The sequence below is a fragment of the Falco rusticolus genome, chromosome 7, assembly GCF_015220075.1.
Source record: "Falco rusticolus isolate bFalRus1 chromosome 7, bFalRus1.pri, whole genome shotgun sequence".
In the NCBI taxonomy this organism is placed as follows: Eukaryota; Metazoa; Chordata; class Aves; order Falconiformes; family Falconidae; genus Falco; species Falco rusticolus.
This window is the reverse complement of record NC_051193.1, coordinates 55,468,974-55,495,041: the sequence shown is the minus strand read 5'-3', so window position 1 is coordinate 55,495,041 and position 26,068 is coordinate 55,468,974. Positions and strand designations below refer to the sequence as shown.

The window sequence follows — 26,068 nt, the reverse complement described above, 5'->3', positions numbered from 1 at the left end:
CTATAGGATATGTGCATCTACCATGCTAGTCACAGATGCCAGTTAGGCTGTTGGCATGCATGGGCATATTGCTGTGGAGGCAACTAATGCATGGATTACCATTAAGCCTGGCTTTTTTTGTGATGTCGCTTGCGTGTTCTACAGGAAGTGTCATGCTTCAGGCATCTAAGTACTTGCAGCTCTCATTGAAATGAAAATGCCAGTTGCTTGTCATTTTTTAATCAGTATATATGTTTTTCTAGTTAGATGGATTTTTTTTACCTTTTTTTTTTTTGGCAACTGGGAGGTAAAGTGTATTGTTCTTAATTTTTTACTATATTCTGCTCTGGTTCCTCAAGAAGTTCAAGAGAGTGTCTAAAATCAGACTATTATTACACAGCTGGGTTTATGCATTAAGGTCCGTAAATGCCCTGAGTGAATACTTCTTTGTCTTGTACTTCTTTCAGCCTCTAGAAAACTTTTTAAGGGATGTGTAACCACTGCTCAAACAGTCCTGTGATGATCACTAGCACAGTACTTTTATGCTTTCTGTATTTGTACTGAACGTGTCTAGCTTAAAATATCTTACATTGTCTTAGCTGTATTCAACTTGACACATCCTCTAGAAGAGCCCCCATATGCACCTTAAAATGTACGTGCTTTGTTACTATGGTGATAGAAAAGAACCGTGCATGTTAACAACCCTGGTTAGGTAATGGAGGATTTGCAGAAATCAGTTAAGCATTTGCCCGGGGCACTGAAAATTGAGTCCATGACCATACCTCCACCGAAGCCTGTTGGCTACAGACAGACTGAGGGAATCTTGTTAGGGGGTTAGGCACTTCACTGTTTTCAGGTTGTTTGGGGGGTGAAGAGGACTTTCTGGAAATGGTTTCAGAAGAAGTAGTGTGCTGCCTTATCCCATGCTACATACCTTATGCCATATACTTACAGTGCTCTGCACAGTTTAGAGGAGATGCTTGTGGAAGCACATTGTATATTTCACACTGATACAAAACCAGTTTTGTTTTTCTTTCAGCTCCCTAGGTTGACAGTGCAGGAATTCACTACCTTTCATTTCTCTGTTACAGCTGCCTGCAAAGGGAAAATACGTCTACGTTCATTCCCCTGAAGCAAGATAGAAAACATGAGCTCTTCTTCATCTGTTACTTAAATTCTGGATGAAGAACAGGTCTATTCAAGGAAGCTATTCCAGAAGATGACATGAATTTAAACCGCTGTAGTTCAGTATAGTGTAATTTCCTGTGGTGGACTTTTATTATCCTTCTGAAGTAAGCTGTGGTTAACTAGGGGAAAACTGATAAGCTTAGTTGTCTAATTAGTTGGAGCTTTTCAGGTTCCCCTCTCTCTTTCCATCTGTGCTGTACCTTTTTAAAACTGTAGCTTTCTTGCATTAGATATTTTGTTACTTGTAGATGTTATTATTTTTTTTACTGCTGAAGGTGTCATGTCTTTCTGTGGTTTGAAGTGTGTTGGCTTTTAGAGAGACCCATCCTTGTAGGTTTTGTTTTCTCTTTAGCATTTTAGGAAGGATTTTTCTGAGCAGTTCTCTGTTTTAGCATTCTCGTACAGCTTGTACTGAAAAGCTTCTCCAGAAAATGACACTGGTTAGTGTCCCTTTGAGACATTTTGACTGGCCTGCTAAGCACCCTTACAGGTCTTAATACCAGGGTTTTACCCTTGAGCAATGCTAGCAAGAAGCCAGGTTTTTACCACTTTGGGACAAGGAAAACATAACCCAAATAAAAACGTGTGTTTTCTTTGCTGTAGAAAGACAGAATGCTTCCCACAGGCTATGAGTTCATCCTTCTTTCAACAGTGAAAGGAGAAGACATCACAGAAATATTGAAAATCAATGTTGAGTGACTTATCCACTGCAGAAAATTCAACTTCTTTGACATTTGTGAACAAATCTTCCTGAAGTAGAACAACAATTGTAGGTATAGCTTCTTTTCTGAACAAAATCAAAATGTACGGATTAGACTTGTGGAATAACTGGAAATAAATTTACCAAATCTGTTACTTCAGCTGACTTCTTGGGCCTGAGCAGCTACTGGGAGCTATGGGATTAGCTTTTCTCTCTTTTGGCAAATCTGTGCTCCATAAGCTTGATCCCCACAACTGAAGCTCAGTGGATGAAGTAAAAGCTTTAAGTAAGCTTTAAGTCCTCATGCTCCTTCCAGCTGCAGCGTGCAAACAATGAACTTTGATCAATGTATCAGCCCAAAATAAGGCATGGTGATCCAAATCTCTGCCTTGTGCTTCAGGAAAAGATCATTTCAGTAGAGAATGCAAGAGGTATCCTAATTAACTTTCACATGTCAAAGGAAGGAACAAGTATCACCTCTCAAGGGCAAGAGTGATTTTGACCAGCTTTTCTGGGGTTGCTTCACAATTTGTTTCCAAGGCAATTATAGTCAGAGTGTGCAGAAATTATAGTATCCTACAGTAGAAAAGATCTGCTTTCTGCATTTTTTGTGTCTTGTCTAACTTATAGTTAGGAGTTTTACAGTGGAGAAGGCATAATTGTAATTTCCTGCTTACAGCATTAGTATCTATGATCTAGTGTGTATTTGGTGAGAGAAGATTTTTTTTGGCAGTTTTGGTATTCCTTGGCTGAGATAATTATTCCCTTTTTTGTCTATATAATAAAATAGTTTATCTGATTGCTGAGAAATGCAGTGTTAACAGTTAAATTGAAAAATGCTGCTCAAGCTTTTATCATTAACCAAGAAACCAGTTTGTATTGTGTTTTCAGTAGGATGCAACTTCTGTTGTCTTTATTTACACTGAAAAATGGTATTCTCCAAAGAAGTATTTTTGCTTTCCTCCACAATGAGTTCTTATTATAGCTCAGCAAGTAATTTTGTCAGGAATTGCTTCTGTTTGACTTTGGGATATGTCCTTCGGCAATAACAAAGCTGGTAAAAAAAAGGAGAAGTTCTCTTGGTCTAACTCTTTCTTTGTGAATTATTCCAGTAAATCACAGACCAATACTTCTCAAGGTTTAAATAGCCAGGTAGTATTGGTATGCCTTTAACTTGCATAGGGAGCATGATCAGAAATGCTCTAATATGTGACAACAGAAGTAGGGAGGATTATATATTACTATTTTTTTTTTAAGGTTTGTTTTTTCCTAATCTTAAAACTTCTGTTCATTCATCTTCATTCTCTTGAGCTCCATTATATACCTTTTCCTTCAAGAAGGAAAATGTTTTTTGTGTGGTTTATTCATTTTAATATGTAACCTTGCAGCAGCAGTTGCTTAGTGTGGTGGTTGAGGCTGCTGCCAAGTAAGGGTCCAGGATCCACAGGAAGTAAGTTGCATTCAGTATTACCGATACTATTTGGGATTGGATGAAATTATCTGTCTGTAGCTCTGAAAGCCTGGAAGTTGATGCTTGCTCCTTTGTACAGCTATGCAAAGAAGGGTACTTCACAAGCAAATCTTCCTAATTCTGTAGGTGTTTTTAAGAGATGTAAATCTGAACTTCTTTTTAAATGCTCCCTCCCCCAAGTGATATAACTGATGTGTGCAATGGGGGGGGGGGTTGTAATGGTTTTTGATAGACTACTTAGATAATGTGAAATACCGAACTGTTCAGAATGGGTTTGCGCTTTTGGTTTTGGGTTGGGTTTTTTTAGATCCTTTCTGTGAAGTATGTCAGAATAAGCTAAAGTTGCATAAGTACACAAGTCATTTAAAACAGAAATAAAAAGAATTCCATTAAGGCCCTACATTTTGCCAACACTGACAAATCCAGTTTCACTAAATAAATAGCACTGGTGCTGTCATTTTGATACACAAAATAACTTATTCTCAGTGTAGTTAATAGCCACCTCTTAAAGCATCTAAAGCAAATTTACAGTTGAGATCATTTAATGAGAGAGAGTGGGAGTAGATTTATTTAAAATCCACTGAACTTAACTGCTCACTTGTTTTGCTTTTTAATGGTAGAACAGATCTGTGGTTTGAAATGGTTTGGGGAAGTTTTTGTGACAAGGCAGATGATGGTTCAGAACTACTTGAAAACTGCAAAAGAGTCAGCTACAGTTTCTCCTTTCTGAGAGATTGGAAATGGAAATGTCCCTTTGAAAATGTTCAAGAAACTTGTTGACATCCTCTCTTTGACTTTTCTACTTGCTATACTTGGTTAAATTCCATATGCATCTGTTTCCTCATCAGGAAGTTTGAGCTGAAATATAGTATGTTTCTTGAATCTTTGGTAGAAAACTTTACCATGTAGTTGTTCGGTAGGACTTCATTTTGCTTTAAGTGGCAGTTTAGTTTTCAGTGGCTTATCTGTTCTTAATACGTGTGTTATGTTTTCAGGCATTCATAAGTTGAAGTGAACTGAAATTGCTAGTGCCAGATGATTCGGTTTAGTATTCTGGTATAGTTTGCTCTTCATGTTTGCATGGTAGAACTTGAAATGAGTCTTAGTATCTAAATGGAGTGTTTCAGAGCATTGTGTACTGCATGGGTATTTCTTTTCTTGAAACTGTCTCACGAAGAACCACGTGAAATAGGTGATGAGACAAAATGGGAAGAGTGAGGTTCTAGGGAAAGACTTGGCAATTCAGTTTTGTTAGGAATGCATTGAATTTATGGTCACATCAGTGTCAACTGCTTGCTTTCTGATGCTGTAGTGGTGTTTTAGCAGAAGGAGAAAGGGGATTGGGGGGTTGCTGGTGCTCTTGGGCTTTGGCGTTGAAAAGGGCCTCATGAAGTGGGGAGGGATCGCCGGTGTCACCTTCCTTCAGTCTCATGCAGTCAGGGCTGGCTCATTAATACTTGGAAACTGCTTTTTTTTTTTTTTTTTAGATGCTGCTTTACACTAGGTACATCTGACTGATTTCTTGATTAAAAAGTTAGGTAAATACTTCAAAATTTACTGTGGTGTTCCATTTGTCTGTAGGTATATCTGTTATTTTGTACACAGACAAAATGTGCTTAATAGAAATCAACTGAATGCAAGGAATTTCCACTGGTTATTTGGACCAGGGCAATGTAAACTGTAAATGTGAAATCATATGGGTTTGAGAGGGCTGTTGAGTGTTTTAAATTACTTTTTCCCCTCATTGCATTAGTGTTGTTGGGCTTCCTGTAGACAATTTCTTAGAAGTAAATTACACCAGGGCTGTTCTTGTTGTGTACAATGCTTTCTCAGCTGTAAAATTGTGATGAGTATCATCAGTGAACTCTTGTGTTTTCAAGGTGGGATTAGAGAGATGAAGGTATCAAATGAAAATAAGGGGAGGTGGGGAATGGAAGGGCAAAAGTAAACCCACTGTAAGAGCTACCTGTGTGTACAAAATATATTAATTCCTTTCCCCTTGTTAGATCTGGGCCTTCTGCCAAGACAGATCTGCTGTTCCAGCTGGAGCTCACAAAAGGAGTAGTGGCTGCAGGAGGTGATATATACTATTCTCTTAATTCTCAGTGACATCAACAGTTACCAAAGTTCCCTTTCTTTGCTCAAGTTTATACTTGCTAGAAGTTAAAATGAAAGGCAGTAAGACAGTAAGACAATGCTGAAAAGATAAAGACTGATGAGAGAAATCTAAGGCCTAGTTTTAGTGATGCATTTAAAAGTCAATTAGGCAAAGTACTGGCATTACATTTCTAAAATTATTTCAGATGCCTATCTTGCTATTCAAGAGCTTTTCTTGTAGCAGATTGTTAAGCTTTTTCATTGAACATTAAGAGCAGTGAATATTAGAGTCCTTTATTAAAACTGCTTCTCATGTTGAGTTACTGTCCTGTCACCCCGTGCATCAGGTTCTGGAAAAATACCTAGTAAACTCCACAGCCTATTTGATGTACTGTTTGGAAGTGTTGGAAGCTGTAGATAGTTTAGAATTGCTTCCAGTCCTACCAGTGGTATCCATAGCACTAGTAAGAAACCATTTCCAGGCAATTCTTATCGGCTTTACTTGTTAGCTTTCTTGCTACTTTTAAAGAATGCCCAAACACTATTCTGAAACTTTAACGAAAATGCAAAGAGAAGTTTAAATGTCTCTGTGGGCTATGCAGCTGCCACTCTTTATATGAAGAATGACAGGCTTCACCAGAATGCCTGGTTCTTAAGGCAGGAGACACATTAGAGCAATGTTATTTATATTCTGCCAAAAGCAATTATCCTGCAAGAGTTATAAGTATGTGTTAGCTTTTGTGTGTGTGATAAACTGTACAGGCTTCCACAGAGATCTGTAGGTCTACTCAGAGTGATGTATTTAAATTTTTGCAGGACTGAAGCTCAAGTGCTTGCATAAAAAGATGTTTCTGGTTGCAGGCATATGCTGATTATTCAGTAGTGTGGCAGAAGTGTTTCTACAAGATTGGTCTGTTACAATTAAGATTGTTATTATGCCAAGGTAAAGAGTTTTTACATTTAATAGTATTTAATAAAAGTTGTTTTAAGAAACCTGTTTTGATCCACCAATATTTCAAATAACTTCTAAGCTCCCAAAAGCTCTTATCTGTCCAAGAACCCTATTTACAATTTCTGTGAATCCTTTACTTTTCCTCCCCATGAAGATTATTATTCCTTAAAAGTATCTTCAGTTAGCTACTTTAAGCCCTAAAGTGGCCTTGTTTTTGTGCTGTGTCTTTCATCGCTCTGTGACAGAAAATGGCTCCACTGTTCAGGGGAAAGGCCTGGACTTTGGGTCTCGGCTACTAAATAGAGCAGCTTTTCTGTTCGCCCCACAGCTGCTGTTAATGTTTCATTCTGCAACTGCTAGAGGATGGGCAAGTAACCATCCTCATACGAGACAAAAATATAACTCCATTAGTCAGCTGGCGTGGGTTGTTGAAGCAGAAATGCAGGCAGTATTTTCTCCTGGTGGAGAAAAATCCATCACATCCTATTAAAGTTGCCATTAGCTGACTATGGGGGAATGTACATTTCCTGAATCCATGATTGCCTGTTCTTCTTACTTTGATGACTGTCTACTTTAAAACTTGTAATTTAGTCATAACTATTATAAGATCATGTTACATCTCTGGGGTTAAATCTATTTGACATATAATCTGTCTCAGAAAAGCCCTTAAGAAATAATGGTGCTTGACACTAACTGAACCTTAAATTATTGTAGTGTGAATTAGAGAACCTTGTTCAAAAAGAGGTTCCATGCGCTTTCCGAAATCTGTATCACCCTTCTAAGATTTAGTATTTTAACTTCTAGACTATTTAGTATTTTAACTCATTGCTGTTAAACATGGATTTCAAACTTTCTTTCAAAGGTGGGTTGGTTTGGGGATTTTTTTGTGGGTTTTTTGGTTGGTCTGGGGGATTTGGGGTATGTTTTTAATGTTTTTATAGCTGTCTTCTGAAGGTTGAGATCTAATAGGCTGGTAGCATCTTTGAGATCCTGTTGCCAGTGTTCATTGTAAGGTTTAAATGAGGGAGAGTTATATAATCCTTCAACTTTTTCATGCTAACCTTTGAACCCTTAAGGTTCCTAAGGTTTTGGGATGTTAAATCTTTATAAACATGCAATTATGACATAAAGCAGGACCAAGAAAATACAAATGTGCCTTCTCTTCATAGCTGCTTATCGATGAAAAGAAAATTGGTTTTCTTTTGTTATTCTGGAAGTGCCAATTTTTAGCCATGTCTAGAGCAATGTCTCAGTAAAGGATGACTTTCTCTCTCTAAGGCAAATCCAGATGTGGTCAGGCTTCCTCTTAGTTTAGTGCTTTGATTAGTTCAGTGCTTAGAGATTTTGTTAAAATCTCTTGGACACCTCCCTCCTTATTTCTTTAATTCCTTATATACTTTTATGAAGTGTGGACAGAGAGAAATATTCAGATCTCTTAATGGATGAATATTTAACCTTAATGTGGGGAGCAAATGGTACTTTACAGTAACACTTCTGGTATTAGTATATTAAATGTCGTGGATCTGTGATTGCAGCTTACAGGTGCTTTAACACCTATAAATTAAAGGCAGAATATTACTCAATCTTATCCTGTATGGCCTGCATCTGCCTCCACACTGCATACAATATTAAAGTTGAAGAGGAAATGATGCAATGGCAAACTGTGGTCTAGTCTTGATTTCTATTGTAATTGTTTTAATATAGGCAGATCCTGGATGTATGTCCAACTAGTTGGCAGTTGTCTGTCTCTTGTGTTTTTCATGCTTCTTTGGAGCAGGTAATAGGCAACGCCTTATGCTGCTTTCAGTTTGGTCCTTTCTGCCTCAGGTATCTTATGGAGAACAAGAATCAACTATATCAATGTGGTAGTAAAGAACTTCCAAACACAGTAGTGAATAGTGAAGTTAAAATAAGAAAATTAGATTGCTGTGGTGTTATACGAATATAATTTAGTTATATACTTAAAGACTCTACTAGGTGAATTAAATAAAATGTAAAAATTATGCAGCTCCAGCTGAGGGAGCTATTTTCTGTTAAGCCAGTTCATTGCATGTTCATGCAAATTATGTTCCCTAAAACTTAGTACAAAATTTTGTGTACATTTCCATACCGTTTTAGACGAGAACTTGTTTGGTGGGCTACAAGCTGTGGTAAAATGCAATGATTATTTTATAAGATTGAAAATGAAGTTTCTGTAAAATCTGTTTGTTTTCCAGAAAAGGAAATGAGCAAAATCCTCCTCTAATGTATTTGATGAGACAATCCTAGTTTTACCGAAGAACTAAACATGACTTTGTGTATCCAAAGGTTGGGCCCTTGTGAGAAACTTACCCACTCTTTGCTGAGAGGGAGTAGTGGAATTTCCTCCTGAGGTGCTGTGTCTTGGGGGTTGTTCTCCTATTGGATTTTTGTACTTTGGTGTTCAATAAAACTTCAGTGTTTTTCCCTCACAAAAGGAAAATCCATCTCCACTACATTTCTGGTTGGTCTGCCTCCGCCTGGCACCTTCCAGGCAGCTATGGAGGTTTCTTTTTAGCTTTCAACCTTTCTCCTCTTCAGTTTTGCTCTCCTGCAAGCAGGCTTGCTCTCCTGCAAGCAGGCTTACTCTCTGCATGCGTTGCTCATCAAACAGGCACTTTTTCTTCAGTACTGTAATTTTATTTATGTCAGAGCCTCCCTGCATGCTGAATAATGCATCTGAGTCTTTGGTTTTCCTTTGGACCACTCAAAGTTGCCTGTTTTGTGTATGGTGGAGAGAGAAGCTGGAGGGTGCTGTAAATGCTTATGTTAGTATGGGCATGGCTGCTCTTACCCTTGAAGCAACGTTTTCTATAGTTCCAACCTGTTACTTTAATGACAGAATTTAGTAACTGGTCTTTGCTGACACAGAGGTATGAACACTCTGGTATCTGTAGACTTTCTCACTTACCTGGATCTCTTCAGATTGGGTTGGTAGGGAGCTTGTTTTGCCTCTAACAAATTGAAAGAGATTGCCATATGGTCTGGTATAGTTCATGTACACAACTGTGATCCGGTAGAGGAAAGGCAAACTCCCAGCCCCCCTACTGCTGTTTTAGAAGGGAACAGACAGGAGGAAGTAGGAGTGAGAACAGATTTCTGGATAGATTGGTAGGCAGCAGGGAGAATTCTTAGCACTTCCCACCAGAAGTTTATTCTAATAGGCATTGGGTTTTAACCATGTAACTGCTGCTTGGGAAGCTGGGACATGAGGATCAAGAGTAAATGCATAAATAGACTTGTAGGCCTAATTTCAAATTGAAATGATAAATGTATTTATTTCATATCTGAAACAAGGCTGTGATGCTCTCAGCCTCTTGTTGTGTGAGGGTTAATCGTTGCTTGATTATTTACTTTTTTTAACTTCTGAGGTTTTTTTGTTTTGGGGTTTGGTTTTTTTTCCAAACTTTATGTAGAACTGAATGTAAGCACTACTGGCTATATCTGGAAGACGATACTGTAGCAGTATTTTGACTGAATGAGACTTTCCCAAGATTCATACCTGGTGATGGAAGTGTATGTATAATACATCTACAGTGATAGAAATATGTCAAATACAACAGAATTTTTTTCTTCGTTTCTGGGTCTCTTAAAACAAAGGGGTAATTTTGCTGATATGTTCCCATACTATACAGAAGGAACAAATGCATTTTTATGTTGGACAAACAGCTATGTTACTGGGCATCAGTTTCAGACTGATTTAAACTGGAGTTAAAGCAGTAAAACAAACAAGCAAACTGTTTAGAATTAAAATTTGTGTATGGACAAGAGAACAACATTGATGGCTTTCCTCTGGATTAAAGATGAATTTCTATGTAAGTGCACACCTCCACACACCCCTCCGCAATGACTCAATTAGTAGTTTAGAGAAGTCTTTAAGTAGTTGTGTAAATCTTCATTTCTGATGATGAAGTACAGTTTGTGGCTGCTACTGAAAGGGATAGTTTGCATTCATCTACACAGCCTTGGCCTTAGATTTAAGGGGTACATGATGGCAGGTGATTTAGGGCACTGATCTGTCAGAATAACCTTTTTGGGTTGATGGATTTTCTGTTTTGGTTGCACAACCAGCTTGCTTCAGTTGCATACTGATTTGAGTTAAGGAAGTAGCAGAATTGTGCTCCAGTTCTGGGGGAGAAGAAAGCAGTAGGCATTCAGGCTGGATTTAGGTGAGTAGGTTTAGTTGCCTTCCCATTATCCCACAAAATTGAGTAATTTTTGCTGCAGACCTACAGATGCTGAATCACTAGTAGAACTGTACATGTATGACTGCTTAGACATCTTCTATGAATAAAACCTTGCAATTAATAAGAAGCTCACAAAATGAGAGATCTATGTAGCATTTATGTGCTATGCACAGTATACTGTACTATCGTATAACCGTTCAATGGAGCATCGCTCTTTAATTTGTCTTGTAAAGAGATGCATCATCTGTCTGTGTCAAAATGCTTGCAAGAGTGTGATCTGGAAGCTGTTTTTCTTCTGAGTGCCAATGTACTGGAACCCAGTGTTTAAAGCTTGGAATTCATGAATTTTGTATTTCCTTGCATTCTCAACAAATACTGAATAACCTTCTGGAAATAATGATCCTTATTAAAGGATGAATAGCTGCAAAACTCGAAGGGTTTTCATGTTGTGGTGTGGTTCTGGTTTTTTTTTTTCTTCTTCTTCCTCTTTTGAAGAGGGGAGTTTTGTATTTCCTCTCCCTTATGTGCTTGGCATAATAATGCAGGAGCACAAACTAACAAAAAAAAAATGGTAACAAGCAACAGTGGTTCATGATGCCAATAGTACTGCAGCTTGGAAAATGTGTTGTACCAGTAAATTGACTAGTCTCAATTAAAATTTAAAGAGTCTCCATTACAAGTAGTTAATGAACAGTATAGTCATTTCATTGATTTTTGTTATTCCTTAAAATGAATAAATGCTTTCTAGCAGAAAGTGTTCAGTTGTCAAAGGAATTTTTCTAGGTTGTTCTTAAAAGCCACTTTTCTATTTTAAAACTTTTTTTGGGGTGATATTTCCGTGAATATTGGTGACTCTGCATCAATGGAAATGAGCTGATGAATCACTTCAGACAAATCACATTTGTTTGGTATGTATTAAACTTCCAAATAGAGGTTGCTATAACTCCTTTCCAGTAAAAAGATCCAGATTGAGTACTCTTAACCCTTGCAGAGTCTCATTACAGTTTGCATTCAGACTTCTAAATTCATAAAGTTGGACTACAATCCTTAGTGTTACTTTACTGTAAAGTTACTGCACTATGAATATAAAAGTTTGGCCAAATATGTGATATCAGTGTTTTAATCTGCGGCAAGGTAGTGCTCATTTATTTTATCTCAGTGTTGAAAATAGTAGGTTTTACATGGATTAGTGATAGCAAAATTAAAAGGTACATGCAGGTTACATGTGCTCATAATTGATTCTCATATTGTGATGTATCTCTTCTTGAAAACTGTGGTTTCTCTATGTCTCTGTTTTCACCGTGTTGTGGGATAAATTTTTTACAGTGTTCAGAATATTTGTTTTATGTTCTGCCAGAATTAATCCTCTTGCATCTTCTGGAATCAGGAGGGCTTTCCCTTTGTGTATTCAGTCATTACATAAGGAAATTCAGTTTGTTTTGTTAGCACGTAAACTGGGCTTTGCTAAATACAAAGTGGGCCAAAACCTCTCACAGTAAGAATTTAGAGAAAGAAAATATATGTTTCTTGGTAGAAAGCTATTCATAACTTTGTTACACGTTTGATGCTCATCATTCCACATGCATGAAGCCAAAAAAAAAAAAAAATAAAAAGGGGAGGGGGGAATTGAAGACTTAAGTTATGTTGATACTGCAGAAAGAGATCAAATGTGGCTAGCTTTGTGACTTTAACCCTTACATGAATGAGAGCTTGGCAACACTTGCTGATGGCCAAGCAAACGCTCAACACATGTTTTCAGCCACTGCCCTGGAACTTGTGTTGAAGTATGGTAATCCCCAGAACCGCTTTGAGCAGTTACAAGATCACATCAGCTTCCCAGTGTTCATAGCTTTTAAGTTGCAGAAGCGGTGGAGAAAGCACATGGCAGGAACAGAGATCCGGCAGGGCAAGAGAAGGATGGAGAGTACTTCTGGCAATAGTGCCAAATTGTATTATTTTAAAGTGCTTGTAACAGCGATGGTAGTGTAGGTATGAAAGTTGCCTTGGACTTGTTAGTAGAAGATAATGTAGAACTGTCAGTAGTTGTATTCTCTCACCAGTCTTTGTTAAAGGACAGCCTTAAATCAGGCTGCAGTGCAAAGATAAGAAATCTGATTGCCATACATTTCATTTTCATCTGTCTCTGCTTACTCACTGTGGAAGTGCTTCTTTGAACCTTTCTTTCCACTCCTTCATGACTTCTTTACACTCCTTATGTAACTTAAAACTATCAATATGGTATAGACTGTAATACAGTAGCTTCTGTTTGCTGGAAATTACTTAATCCATATACAGTTAAAAATGAAAATTTTCAGTATTTGTGCTTTGGTTGTTTTTTTTTTTTTACTGGAACCTATCTAATCAAATCTTTACTAGTTTAGATTCAGCTGCAAGATTTTATACTTCCCTTTTAATGCAGAAAAACCCAGTGTATCACAGAAAGCTATAACCTAAGAATCGCATGCTGAACAGTGATATGCTTTGTGATTATGCTTCTCTTGTTTTGTGTTTGTGCTGCAAACATTGAAGAGCAGCACTCAGTTTTTCCTCATGTGTCTGCTTCTTGTTTTGGAGAAGGAGATGGTGTTTCCTCTCTCTCCTACCTGACCCCGACCCCCCCCCCCCCCTTTTTTTTTTTTTAATGTTATTTGCTTGGTAGGGAAGAATTTATGTAAGCCGTATTCTCCCACCCCCACCCCAGTCTTTTCATGTCACTGACTTCTGAAACTTCTATTACTTAATTGTTGTTACTTGAGTTCTGGCATTTTTAGCTCCCCTTTCTTCCCCTTAAATAACTCTTGGGTAATCTGTTGGGGGTTTTTTTGTGGGTTTTTTTTGTGTGTGTGTGTGCTTCCTAAAGAAACAATAGTGTCAGCTGTTTTTCTTTAAATATCAGCTTTTATGTGGAATAGTCAATATCAGTTTTTTACTCCATCTTTTGTCAAAAAGCCTCAGGTAGATTGTGTTGAGTACCAGTCACACAGCACTTCTCAGTCAACATATGGGTGAAGAAAATAAGGATGAGCTACTTTAGTCATCAGGTAGTTAAAATTGCAGTGATGGTTCTAGAATCTTTTGAGTCAAACAATCAATTCCCTCTTGATTTTTCTTTTAGTCAATAAGTTTTAAAATAATAGTAAAAAAGTCTGTAGTAACACTGGGAGGGATAGATAAAAATTACAGGCAAATTAATTTTGTCTAGGAATTACTGCATGACTAGGGAATATTCTTTCTTCCCTTCAAACACAGTAGCCTCTTAAACGGTTAAGCTATCAAAGTCAAGTAGCAGGACCCTCAAAAACACTATTGGACATCCTGTACGTAAAACTCATACGTGATGAATGCATTCCCAATGTTGGGTTGTGAGCAGTCTATAGAATTGTCAGCTGAACTTTTACAGTACAAACAGTACTTTAGGCTTAATTCCTGAATATTTTGGCTCAAAAATTAGAGATTATTTGTTAGCATCACTAAAGAAGTTACTTGTGATATGTTATTGGTCTTTTGACCTTGCTTTTCAGGATGCATAATAAAATGCTGTATGCTTTGCTTTAGCCAGTAAAGAAATTAATGACTTCTGGTTTATTTGGATTATTTGAACAGTCTCATTGCAGATAAAGTACTCAAAATTCATTGTTGTAAGGGAAAATTATTTGTAATTCTTACTGTTTTAATAGTAGGCCCTGTGTTCAGGATATGAATAAAGGAAGTTCTTCTGTTGCTGGAATGAGAGGAAAAGTCTGTAACAAAACACATGGTTACAAAGGAAATGGCCAAATTGAGATTCCAGTTTCTTGAGTTTGGTCTTTGCCATCTACACCTAATTGTCCATTCCACTAGTTTAATTTCTCCTTGTGTTTATTTGGTATATAAAGTCTTTTATTTCTCTAAGCAGAGCTACTTAATTTTCTGTTTGTATTTCTTCAATTATGCAGTCAGAATTCATTTTCAGTGCTGTTAAATACAAGAACACAAATATTTGTGGAACTACTTAATGTGTGTCTCATTGACTTTAGTAAGATTTTTTTATTTTGTACTTTATACTGTATTTCATAAAGTATTTTATTATACCCTATTTTGTGTAATTGAAGAGGCAGATAGCTAGTTGAAACATTTTTAGGGTGGATAGCAATCTGTTTTGTTTAATAAAACTGTGCCACATAGATATTAGAGCTGCACCAAAAAAAAAAATCTGCCTAGTTGTTCCTGCGTATCAGTTTTGTCTCAGATTGACTGGAGCAGAAAGACCTTTCTTTTACTCCTTGCTTGGATTCTACATCTAAAAACTGTTTTGAGCTTGCATTATGTCATATTGCACTTCCTTCCTTGATTAATCACATACTTTGTGCAGTTTGACTTCGCTGCCTCCCATGCCCTTTTCAGAACTTTGTGCTTATGGTGAAGGCCTACCCTAGACCCATAACTTCCAGTGGTGTTAATGGTTTTGAAAAGTCCGAAGAGGAAGCTACAAGATGTAATCATAATGCTACATCATCTCGTGATCTCAGTGTTGTAACCCTTTGTTTAGGACTTTGTCATTGCCAAAACAAAGAAGAAGTATCTGGTGGATCCCTTTTCAGTTACTGAGTAGACTGAGAGATTCAGTGATTACTGTAGAAGTTCTCATGACTAGTTATCATTTTTGAAAGTGGATGTATTGCTATTTTGTTTTGTTACTTTTGGGGGGGGAATGCATGTATACTTCTTACTCTTTTTCTGCGCAGTCGGTTACAAGTTTCTACTTTTCTTCTGGAACAGCAGCAAGTAACATGACTTAAATAATCTTCCTTTTGAACTGAGAGGCCTTTCAGTGTGTTTTGCGTTATGCTCTGTTTCTGCCTGACCCATGTATTCATTACATACAGCTTATTGTAGAAACTTGTGAAAAGTGTTACTTTAGCAGTAGTTGGAGCACGGAGTGTAGTTACACGAGGCTTAGTTACACTTTTTTTGATGTGAGTTTAGGACTTGTGAATCATCTGTTTCTAGGCTTGAGACTGCTGGCTAGGATCCTAGTTATTACTGAGATTATCAAACATAGATCATACAGTTGTATATTGGCTATGTAAGTTGCATGGGTCATGCTGACATACTGCAAATATGAAGGGCATACCACTTAAACATTTTGTATAATCTTGTTATTTGGGATTTTCTCCTTTGGTGGATTATTGTAATAGAAGTCTCTGTGTTTGTCTTTCACTTGTCTGTCTCGGTTTATTTCTTTTATCCTGAATATTCATAGTTTGTTAAAACTACAAAATGATTGATTTAAACCACAAAGTGTGGTGCCACATAGCAAGGGAATGGTACCTTCCTTTTGGTCACTGAAATAGATCTTTAAAATAGATCTGTAAGTTCACAAGCTATCTATCTTAAGGCTTGTTCAGATTTTCTTTTTTATCCTGATTTTGGTGCTAGTTTTAAGCATTTTGCAGTTTGGCTTACAGTCCTGTTTTGTTAGTGTGGATGTTTATGATTTGTCCATTTGTTTGTGTTTGAAACATCCTTTTGGATGTTTGTTGTTTCCTTATTGTGTTAAAAAGAGCAATTTAGCTTTAGGGATTTTCCTGGAGTATAATTTACTTTGTAAGATCACTTTCATATGGGCAGGTTAAAGTCCTTGAAAAGCCGCATCAATGTAAGCCTTGAGTCAAGCTTTTCATTTAACAATACCAACAAATGATACTACGGTTTTAATTCACATAGTTTTAAAACACTATTTCTTATACAACATTCATCAGCAATCTCACAACTCAGCAAGGCAGTTAAAGGAAGATTATTTTTATAAGTGTGGATATGCTTTTTTTGGTTTCAGGTTCTGTTCTTCTGTGCAGGCTGAGTGGGAAATGCATGCCAGGAATGATCTGGACCTTCTATAAATTTGTTTTAATGTGACAAGATTAAAATTTTAATTTTGTAGTTGCCTACCTAATACCAAATGTTGCTTGAGGTGTGTAAACTCAGTGGGACTGATGCTTTTTTCTTCCATAAATGTATTGCCAAAAGATGAGAGCGTGTAGCAGTTCAGCAGCTAAGCTCTGTATACCGGCATGCACTCAGGTCTTTATTGAATTACGCTCATTGTAGATGGTCTCTGTCCCAAAGAGTGGATAGTCCAGAACAACCTGAAAGAAATTCAGACATAGTAAACCTAAAATCTGAGACAATGTTTTCTGGTGTGTTGGAGAAAGTATAGCAGGGTCTGTTTGGTTTGTCTTTTATTTTTGCTAAATAAGTACTTAGGTTTGTTAGGAGGAGAATAATAGCTTTTTTGAACATTGTGGAGCACAATTCATAAATGCAAGGAGCAGTGGAATAAAAGGTACACAGGTGCTTGTTTGAAAAAAACATATTCAGTACAGCTTGTCATAACTTCTTAGAGTAGCTAAAATTGTTCTTAAGGAATTTTACTATGGTCTTCTTTCCATGTACTAGTTACCTTAATCTTATGTTAGTGGTCAAGAACTTTATTACAGAATGACTTGTTGATTAATGCATTCACATCTCCTGTTAAGAGTCTCCAGAGTCCTGCCATCCTTAATCTTGATGGCTAGATGACTAATAGCTTAGACTACGAGGGTGATCTAATCATGCTTGCATACTTGAGTGAAGCTCAGGGACTATGTAAGTATGTAAGACTGAAGGAAAATGGCCCTTAGAGAAGAGAGAATTCTGACTTATTCAGATATAACTATTACCTGAAAAAGTTTCCTTAAATTATGTATCATATGTTCCATAAATTATGTAATCATTGCTATTCCAAGGAAAATAAAAGGCACAACTCTATCTGTAAGCTTCATTTAAAAAATAAAAAAAAAATTCCTTCTAGACTGGATGGATGCTGTCTGATGACATTGACTGGAAGTGTCAAGTTGTCTTAGTTTCACTGGAATCCGCCTTAGGCTGCAAACTTGTGCTTGTCCTAAGTTTGCTGAAGTGCTGGAGAAAATCAAAAGCTTGTCTTCCATCATTTCTTTAGATGTTCCTCTGTTTTTGCAAGGTTGGAAAGAAATGGTAACTTTTCTTAGCTAAAAAATTAACTCTTTCTCTTGTTTTATTTGTGGAATTTTTCATCTTTGTATGTTCCATGGTAAGCAAGTCACAATTAATACATGGCATCAGTGTCCAATAGCTTGATTGCTACTTGATACGATACAAATGGTGATTTTACAAAATTAGAAGAGGGTACAGACAGTTCTGTGCTATAAGTGGAGTGAAGAGATTCCTCTGGATCTTCAGAATTTCTGTGGTGAGGAGGAAGAAAAATATATGAGAACGTATATAGAGAGGAGAAGCTGGGCTGGGCTGAAGAGTGGATATTTCTGGAGTTCATGGCTGTCAGCTTGTAAAAATGAGGCAAATTTAGTGTTTTCTGGAGGAGGGCCATTCAGTTTGGGGGGATATATGAGTAGCAAGATCTGACCACTCAAATTCTGTTATCTCATCTGCCTAAAATTGGATAGAATTTAATCCAGGAGTCCCTGGTACCGGCAGAGTAACAGCAGTCCCTGTTGTTAAGCAGGCAGCTGTGGAAGTCGTTAAAAAAACATCTTCCATATCTGGCTCATCTCAGCAGCTTTTACAAAGGGGAAACTACATAGTACATACTATTCTTTTAGTTCTGCTACGTGTCCAAAACCTGCGGATCCGTCTTTGAATGTTGCCCTGGTTCTTTTTAACTTCAGTGGGGAAGGGTAGAAAAAAAGTTTGGATTTTTTATTTGCTTGTCTATTTGGTGTCAGATGCAATTTTCTAAGTAATATGCCTTGACCAGATGGTGTTACAGAATCCATGCTATTACGACAACTTAGACCTCCAGAAGGCAGCTTTTTAAAAGAGGTGGAACCCAAGGATGTGTTGTGATCTCCCTTAATCTGCTAAAATACTACTTCATTTATTCAGTCCTTATGGACGACATGCAGAAGTAATAGAACTAGTCACAATTATTAAACAAGAGGAGCTGCTGGGGAGCAGGGCTAAAATGTTATTCACATAAATGTCAAATGTCTACTTTGTGTGTAATTTTCATGGTTTTCAAATCCTTTTAATAGTTTCTTCATTCTTTATGTGTTCTTGTGCTTTGCAAAAGCTCTTGTGGTAGTAGCTATTCTTCCTTGCAGCATCAGTTACTTTATACGGTCACATACCTTAAGTTGTCCATATTCAAATAGGAATGTGGTTCTAGTGCTCTTATTTTTTAATTACTTTTTTCTGATGTTGTGTCTAAGAGAACACTTCATGACAGCAATATGCTGTTTTGACTGTTTCCTGTTCTGGACACATGTTCATTTGTGTCTCATTTTCCCTTTTGAATTGTAGGTGCACCTTGTTTAATAAGCCTCTCCTGCTAAATAATAATTGTGTAATCAAGTATTTTTGGCTCTTTCAGGATACCAGTTATCCCCTCCTTACATAATACCATTTCCCATGTTGCTTTTTCCTTCCACCATTTGCCCTTCAAGTCATTTTGCTCAGTAGTTAAGGTTTCTGTAAGTAGATTGTTTGGGCAGGAGTGTCCCATACAGGTTTTTTGGCAAAGTCCAAAGCTCATCAGTAAATTAGTATGGGTAGCAGTATCCTAAATGTAACAGCCTTTGTCTATAGTTTCTGCTGGAAATCTACGTGTCTTCTTGCTAAACGCCTCACAAAAATAAATTTCCTAGGCATAAGTAGCTGCACGTGGTTGCTGTACCTCCTGTCTTTAGTGTGAAGAATACTTCTTGCCTCTCTTAAAGGAGAAAATCTGCAAAGTTTTGCCTTCTGCCAGCATAATAGTTTGGTGTATATTCTGATTTGCTGGTATAATTGTGAGGAGAAAGAATTGTGAGAAAGAAAGTCATGTAGGCAAAGCCTTATATAGTAGTTGTTATGGCAAAAAAAATTATATTGAGCACATTTCATAAAAATTAATGGGGTATGCTGTCACATTTTCTTGATGTAAATTATGTTGTGTCTTTAGTACTCATGTACAGTGTTTGCATCTCCTTCTGTTGTAGGTAAGTCATTAAGGTTTTGTGCCAGTGGCAGTCATTCTCTAAACCTGTAGTAATAAAGGGCTTGATATCATCAGCAGTGTACCAATATGTTCATGTGATACTAGTGAATTATTTTTTTTTTCTAAATTGAGTCAGTACTCAACGAATGTTACCTGCAACTGAAATAGGCTTTAGCTCACTGGTCTGGTATTACCTTTTGGTACTCTGGGCATGCTTGTGCTTGCATTTCTCTAGCTGGGTATCATAAAATCTTCTGCTAAGCTGTTTGGATAATAAGAACTGTAAAAAGCCAAGTATGGTTGATGTGTGCTCTTTGGGTGAGGCTGCAAACACATAAGTATATTGCACCAGAAGTTGGAGGGGTTAAAGTATGTGTCTAAAGTGCCAGTCAAAGGTAAAGAGCCTTGATCCATGACCAGTTCACATCTGGAGATCAGCCTGGAGCTGTTACTTGTGTGCCAGTAGAGATACTGTAATTTCATAGCAGTGTGTCATGATTTTTCAGAATGCCTTTATCTTATTCCCTTGTCAGAAGTTTTGAAATGGCAGCTGTGCACAGTGACAGCTCTTACTTCAGAGTATCGTGAATTCTCATAAATTAACCCATATTAGTTATATTTATAAAGTTGTCTTTTATTGAAATTGCTGTTCTTTGAAGTAAGGTATTAAATAAAAGAATCATGGAATAACTGAGATTGGAAGGGACTTCTGGAGGTCATCTTTTCCACCCTTCTGCTCAAGGAGGGCCACCAAAAGCAGGTTACCCAGGACTATGTCCAGGAAGCTTTTGAATTTTTTTTCCAAGGATGGAGACTGCACAACTTCTCTGGGCAACCTGTGCCAGTGCTCAGGCACCCTCTGGGTGGAAAAAAAGTGGTTCTTGATGTTCGAATGGAACCTCCTGTGTTCCAGTTTGTGCCTGTTGCCTCTGGTGCTGTCACTGGGTACCACTGAAAAGAGCCTGGCTCCATCCTCTGCACCTTCCTTTCAGTTTTTTATGTATGTTGGTAAGATACCCCCAGTCTTCTCCAGGCTGAACAGTCCCAGGTCTCTTAGTGTTCCCTTGTATGACAGATGCTCCAGTCCCATAATCATGTTAGTGGCTTTCAGTGGACTCCCTCCAGTAGGTCCATATTGCTGTTCTACTGGGGAGCCCAGCACTGGGCCCAGCACTCCAGGTGTGCCCTCCCCAGGGCAGAGCAGAGGGGCAGGATCACCTCCCTCGACCTGCTGGCCACGCTGCCCCTAATGCAGGCCAGGACACTTGGCTTCCTTTGTCTCAAGGGTGTGTCACCGGCTCACATTCAGCTTGGTGTCCACGTGAAACTGGAGGTCCTTTTCTGCAAATCTACTTTCCAGCTTTGAAAAAAAACATAAGGCTAAATATTTTTACTGAAGCTAAGAGGGTCAGTTTCTGGCATGGTTCAGTTTATAGTTCAGCTTGAAGATCCAAGTGATGGTAGTAGCCTTATAGTATTAAGAAACAATCTGCAGTTGCAGTTCACTTGTCTTAATGTTTCTGAGATCACTTATTATTTTTCAGTCCTATATTAAAAAAGAAATGTGCAAGATGCAATACAAATGAAAGAATTGTAATGTTTAATACGAATCTAGGAGAGGGAAGATTTGCATACTGTTGAAACTGGGTTAAAATAAACAATAATAAATAATGCAACAAGATAGCTGCTTTTTTTTAACATCTTTTCAATGATTTTTTTCAATTTTTCAATAATTTTTTTCTTCAACATCTCTTCCCATTTTTCTCTGGGAAAAATACTTTGGCAGAAAATTCTTAACCTTCACTCTCTTGGATCACTAATGGAAGAAAGAACAAATGTTGTAATAACGTTTGGTGTCTTTAATTGGCTTAATATTACACGTAAGAAATACCCCATATTACCAAGGTAACTTATTTTTTACCAAAAAAAGCTGGAGTGTTGAAATTAAAGTTGTTCTTCCACCCAGCCATCAAAAGCAGGATTGTTCATGTTGTTCATTAGTTGCTGAGCTGAAGATCCCAGCCAGCTGAGGTCAGTGGAGTGCTTCCTGGGCTCGAACAACAGTTTGGTCATCCAGGTCATAAGTCAGTTTGGGCCCAAGAGCATTACAATGATATAAATACACAGCTTTTGGAGGGAGGAGAGAACCTTTAAAACCTGTGGTCAGATTTTAATGCTTGATGCTCTTAAAATAAAGTTGATAGTGGCAAAGGACTGCAAGTCGTATATCTTTCCTGTCCACTTAAAGTTTCTAGCCCTTTGTTTCTGCCCCCTAATGCTTTCTCAGGCTTCTTAGTTAACTCCACTCCAGCTTTTGGTTTTGGTACAGGAGTCATCTTCATGTGCTAATATTTTTAGAATGAAACTTTACACAATATGCTATTCTATCTTAAAATTACTTCAAGTTTAGTAGGTATACCACTCAGACACATGCTGTACTTTTCAGTAGCTCTGAACTACTAGGGGAAAATAACACTGTAGATAACTTTTGGTTTTCTTCCCCTGCTTCATCACAATCTATAAGTCACTGTAATCACATAAGAATGCCGTACTCATCTCCTTACCTGAGGCACTCAGAGAGATCTGTTTCCATAATTGTTAGGAATTGATCTTGGATTCCAGAGTGGTTGTCTCCGATTTTCACTGGTGCTCAGCACTGACTTGTGAAGCAGCATGTTCCTATGGACAGAATCCCATTTGGCTTTTCCTGTATACCTTCCTCTGCCTCAGGAGTTTCCAGTGGACACAACTGAAATCAGGACATCTCAGGAACGGTTAGATACGATGCAATAGGTCTGAGCCAGCTGTTGGCAATGCTGTTGCTCTTGCTATACTTAACATGTTTGTGGTAGCTAGTAGAATTTTCCTAAGAGCAATGCTCAGCTGATCACCCTGTTGATTGGTTTTATTTGTTCAGTTATTCCTGATAGAGCTGCTAAACAATGTAAGAGTACGGTTAAAATGTTTAGGCTGTAGAGGTGGTGCTGGAAAACACTGTAGCCTTGTCTGCCCTTTTTCCCACAGCTAAGCTACACCAGCAGTTTAGCAATTTGTTCCAAAATTCCCAGAAGTAGATGGGGCTATAGTGCTTAGAGATACAAGGACATCTGGGTGGTTTCAGTAGTATAGTAGTGTGACAGACAGATGCTGTTTTGTTTGCAGGGATTCTGGGAAATGGAAGTCACTCTTAAGTCCTGCTGCTGCTTTGTGGGTAATTGCAAACCAGCTTACATTGTTACTAAAAATAGCTATTGTTAACAGTTGTGAGTTCCTTTAAAATATATATTTAAAAAAATTAAGGTACAATGAACAACAACAATAAAAACACAAAACTGAGCGTAATATCTTTGTAGTCTTTGGCATTGTTGCAAGTGCGGTTACGTATCTGTCTAGTTAATTTACAGAGTGGTTGTCTGGAAAAACTGTTTCGTTTCAGTTTAAGAGATTATTCATTAAATATTACCTGTTGGGGAAATTTATTTTGGCTCTTGCACTAATGCAGTGGATTTGACAGCGGTTTCTAAAATATTCAAAAGGATAATTTTTTTTTTTAAACAGTTTACAAAATATGGAAGCAAAACAGAAGATTGTGAACTAGACCTGACTAGGCATCTCTGTATAGGGAAGGGGTGAAAAAACCCAACACTGACAGAAAACTTCTGGCAGATGGGTATAACTAAGCCACTGAGGTATGATATATATCCTCCATCTTTGCTTCTCCTTAGCAATTCTTGAAAAGAAAATTGATGTGGTGTGTGAAGTTTCACTTAATTTTTCTTTTTTTTTTTTCTTTATCTGTTGTAGTTCAAGTTTTCTCATGTAGCCTAAGTGAAGTTCTGTGATATCCCTAAATGATGCTTGACTGAACTCTTGCTGCAGTCTATGGGTATACAAAAGAAAGCTCTAATATTCAGATTTGGAACCAAGTTTACAGATTAATAACTTCAAAGATAAATTTGTAGTTTGCTTGAATGAAGAATAGCAAAGAGTGTGGAGGTTTAACCAATTGGTACATCTTATTTCTGACTGTTTCAGAGGAAAGTCCCAGTGTCCTCAGTTTCTGTCAGAAGAGACTCTTCACCTGAGAGAAATGAGGCAAAAGACTACCTGTGTCTGAAGTGTACAGCTACAATCTGAATTTACCTCTGAGTGAAATACAGTGATACAGACCAGTTAATGATTCAACTTCCAGTAATACTACTGAGCATCAAGATACAGCCATTTTTATTTGCAGATATTAGCACTGATAGATGCATACAGTGAAGGATGGATTTTTCTTGATTATATTTGTCTGCTGTGTGGGAGGAGTTACTAAAAGATGTTGGTACAGAAATGGTGAGAAACACTCACTGAACTGTCATTTTGACTATGATGTTTAGGGGGAGGAGGAGGCAAACAAAGTCCCGCTAAACAAATTCACTTGCCTGTAAGCTAAAATTGGATAGTCTTGTTTTATTTCCCATTTTGCAAACTGTTATGTATTAGTTTAGATGCTTGCAGCAAAATTTTTTATATATAAAAGTGAATCATATACATGAATCATATGTGTGTGTGAGAACATAATATATCAATTACGCAGAAAAGCCTACCTTCAGTTATTTTGGGACATTTAGGGTGTGTGTGTGTGGAAATAAAGCAGTGATCATTTTAAAATACAACAGTTTGGTGAATGGTTATATCACAAATAATTTTGTCAGACATGAATGAACAACTTTGTCCTCTTCTAATATGTCCTCTTCAGTCCTTAAATTTGACATCACCAATGCAACTGGCATAAGTATTTAAACTCTCAATCAGAAATACGTTGCAAAAGATACCATGACATTTATTTCTTTAGAAGTGTGGAATGTTCATTCATGGACTATGGAATTCGCGCAGTAAACCATACTTTGAATGTAGGCTCTTAAAACATCCGTGGTAAACCATGGGTTTTTCCAACTCATGTAGCAGCAAATTCATAACCAAAACTAGAACATGTCTTTTAATTTAAATGAAATAAAAGCTGAGAGAGAGATCACCAAAAACTTTTTTCCAAGACTCTGAAAAAGGAATTTATATTTTAAGTAATGAAGTGATAACCATTTTTTTATTTAATAAAAATGCTAAATTATGGAAAAAGCTGTTAAATTGTAAAATGCAAGTAATTTTTCCACACACTGCGAGTACAGGAGAGAACCAGCTGGTAGGCACTGCAAATATTAGGTTTTAAGTAGCTATAACTGGTTCTGTTGTGGAACCCTAGAACGTGTGTGTCCTGACCTACCCTTGCAAAGGAGGGGTTATGTGCGTGGGGAGGAGGGAGGGATGGACGAAGGGAAGCGGGGTTTCTGGCTGGAAGCCTGTTCTTGTTTAGATTTCAGTGGCAGAAGGCCTGACCTCTTTCTGCTTTCTTGTTCTCTTTTCTGTGCGATTTCATGGTGGCTGACTGGCTTCATGATTAGTCTAAAATAAATCGGGAGTTGATTCTTGTCCTTTTCCTGCCTCTGGCCCTCTCTAGCTAGATCACTGACTGTAAAGGTTTTCAGAAGAATATCAGTTTTGACTCTGAGGAACTATATTGTCCAGTTAAGTTTCTTTACAAGGAATCTCACGTAAGATCCAAGAAGTCTTAACGACATATATTAACCAAGGTATAGAAGTACAGAGGAGCATATTTTGTAGGGTGGTCTTAGACTGGTTTCTTCTAAGTGACTTAGGAAGGACTGAACCTCCACAATGTTAATTAACATCTTCATGGTTGTGGGTTTGTTGTTCGGTTTTTGTTTAGTTTTTTAACTAGACTTAGATGATTTGCGTTTATGGAAAACTAATTTCTTCTTTTGCATCTCTTCCAGTAATAGTTATGCACGAGTGCGAGCTGTGGTGATGACCCGGGATGACTCAAGTGGTGGATGGTTACCACTTGGAGGGGGTGGACTAAGCTGTGTCACAGTCTTCAAAGTCATTCCCCAGGAAGAGAATAGCTGTGCTGATTTTCTTATCCATGGAGAACGACTCAGGGATAAAACGGTAACAATTTACATCCGTTTAATGTTCCCATTAAAACTACGTAGGACCTAAGAATAGATGTTTGCTTATTGTTGCTTTCAGACTAGAAAGTAAATTTATAGTCTCAGTCTAATGTTGTTGCTGAGCTTTTCTTCTTATCAATGATTGTATACCTTAGAGAGCCAATTATTTAAGTGTAATACCATGCATTTCTAGAATTAAGCATGTTGATCTTTTTGAAAGTTGAAAACATGCTCTTTTCATTGCAGATTTCCATCCATTTGGGGAAACGTTTTGCTATTCAGGTTTTTTTCCACTGGAGGGTTGAAGTTAATCTTCTTGTAACCTGTTTATACATAATGATACTGTGTTTAATAGGATTATTGGAAGGTGAGATAACTTGTTAGAAATGCAAAATCTGAAGGAATTCCTCAGTAATGATTCAGTTAATTTTGGAGTTTGGCTATGATAAAAAGTAGCCATTTTACACAAA

At 37.5% G+C, this 26,068-nt stretch overlaps 1 protein-coding gene across 4 annotated transcripts in view; it reads left to right on the top strand.

Moving 5' to 3' along the window:
- The window catches only part of SPRED1 (sprouty related EVH1 domain containing 1), a 59,626-nt gene that overhangs the window by 9,607 nt on the left and 23,951 nt on the right, over nt 1–26,068 (top strand). For 2 of the 4 annotated variants that reach the window (XM_037394228.1, XM_037394225.1), the window contains exon 2: nt 25,422–25,596. In XM_037394228.1, coding sequence (XP_037250125.1) covers nt 25,422–25,596 — 175 coding nt within the window. Of the gene's footprint in view, nt 1–1,770; nt 1,941–25,421; nt 25,597–26,068 lie in introns of all 4 variants that reach the window. The other 2 variants (XM_037394227.1, XM_037394226.1) reach the window with 2 other exon arrangements.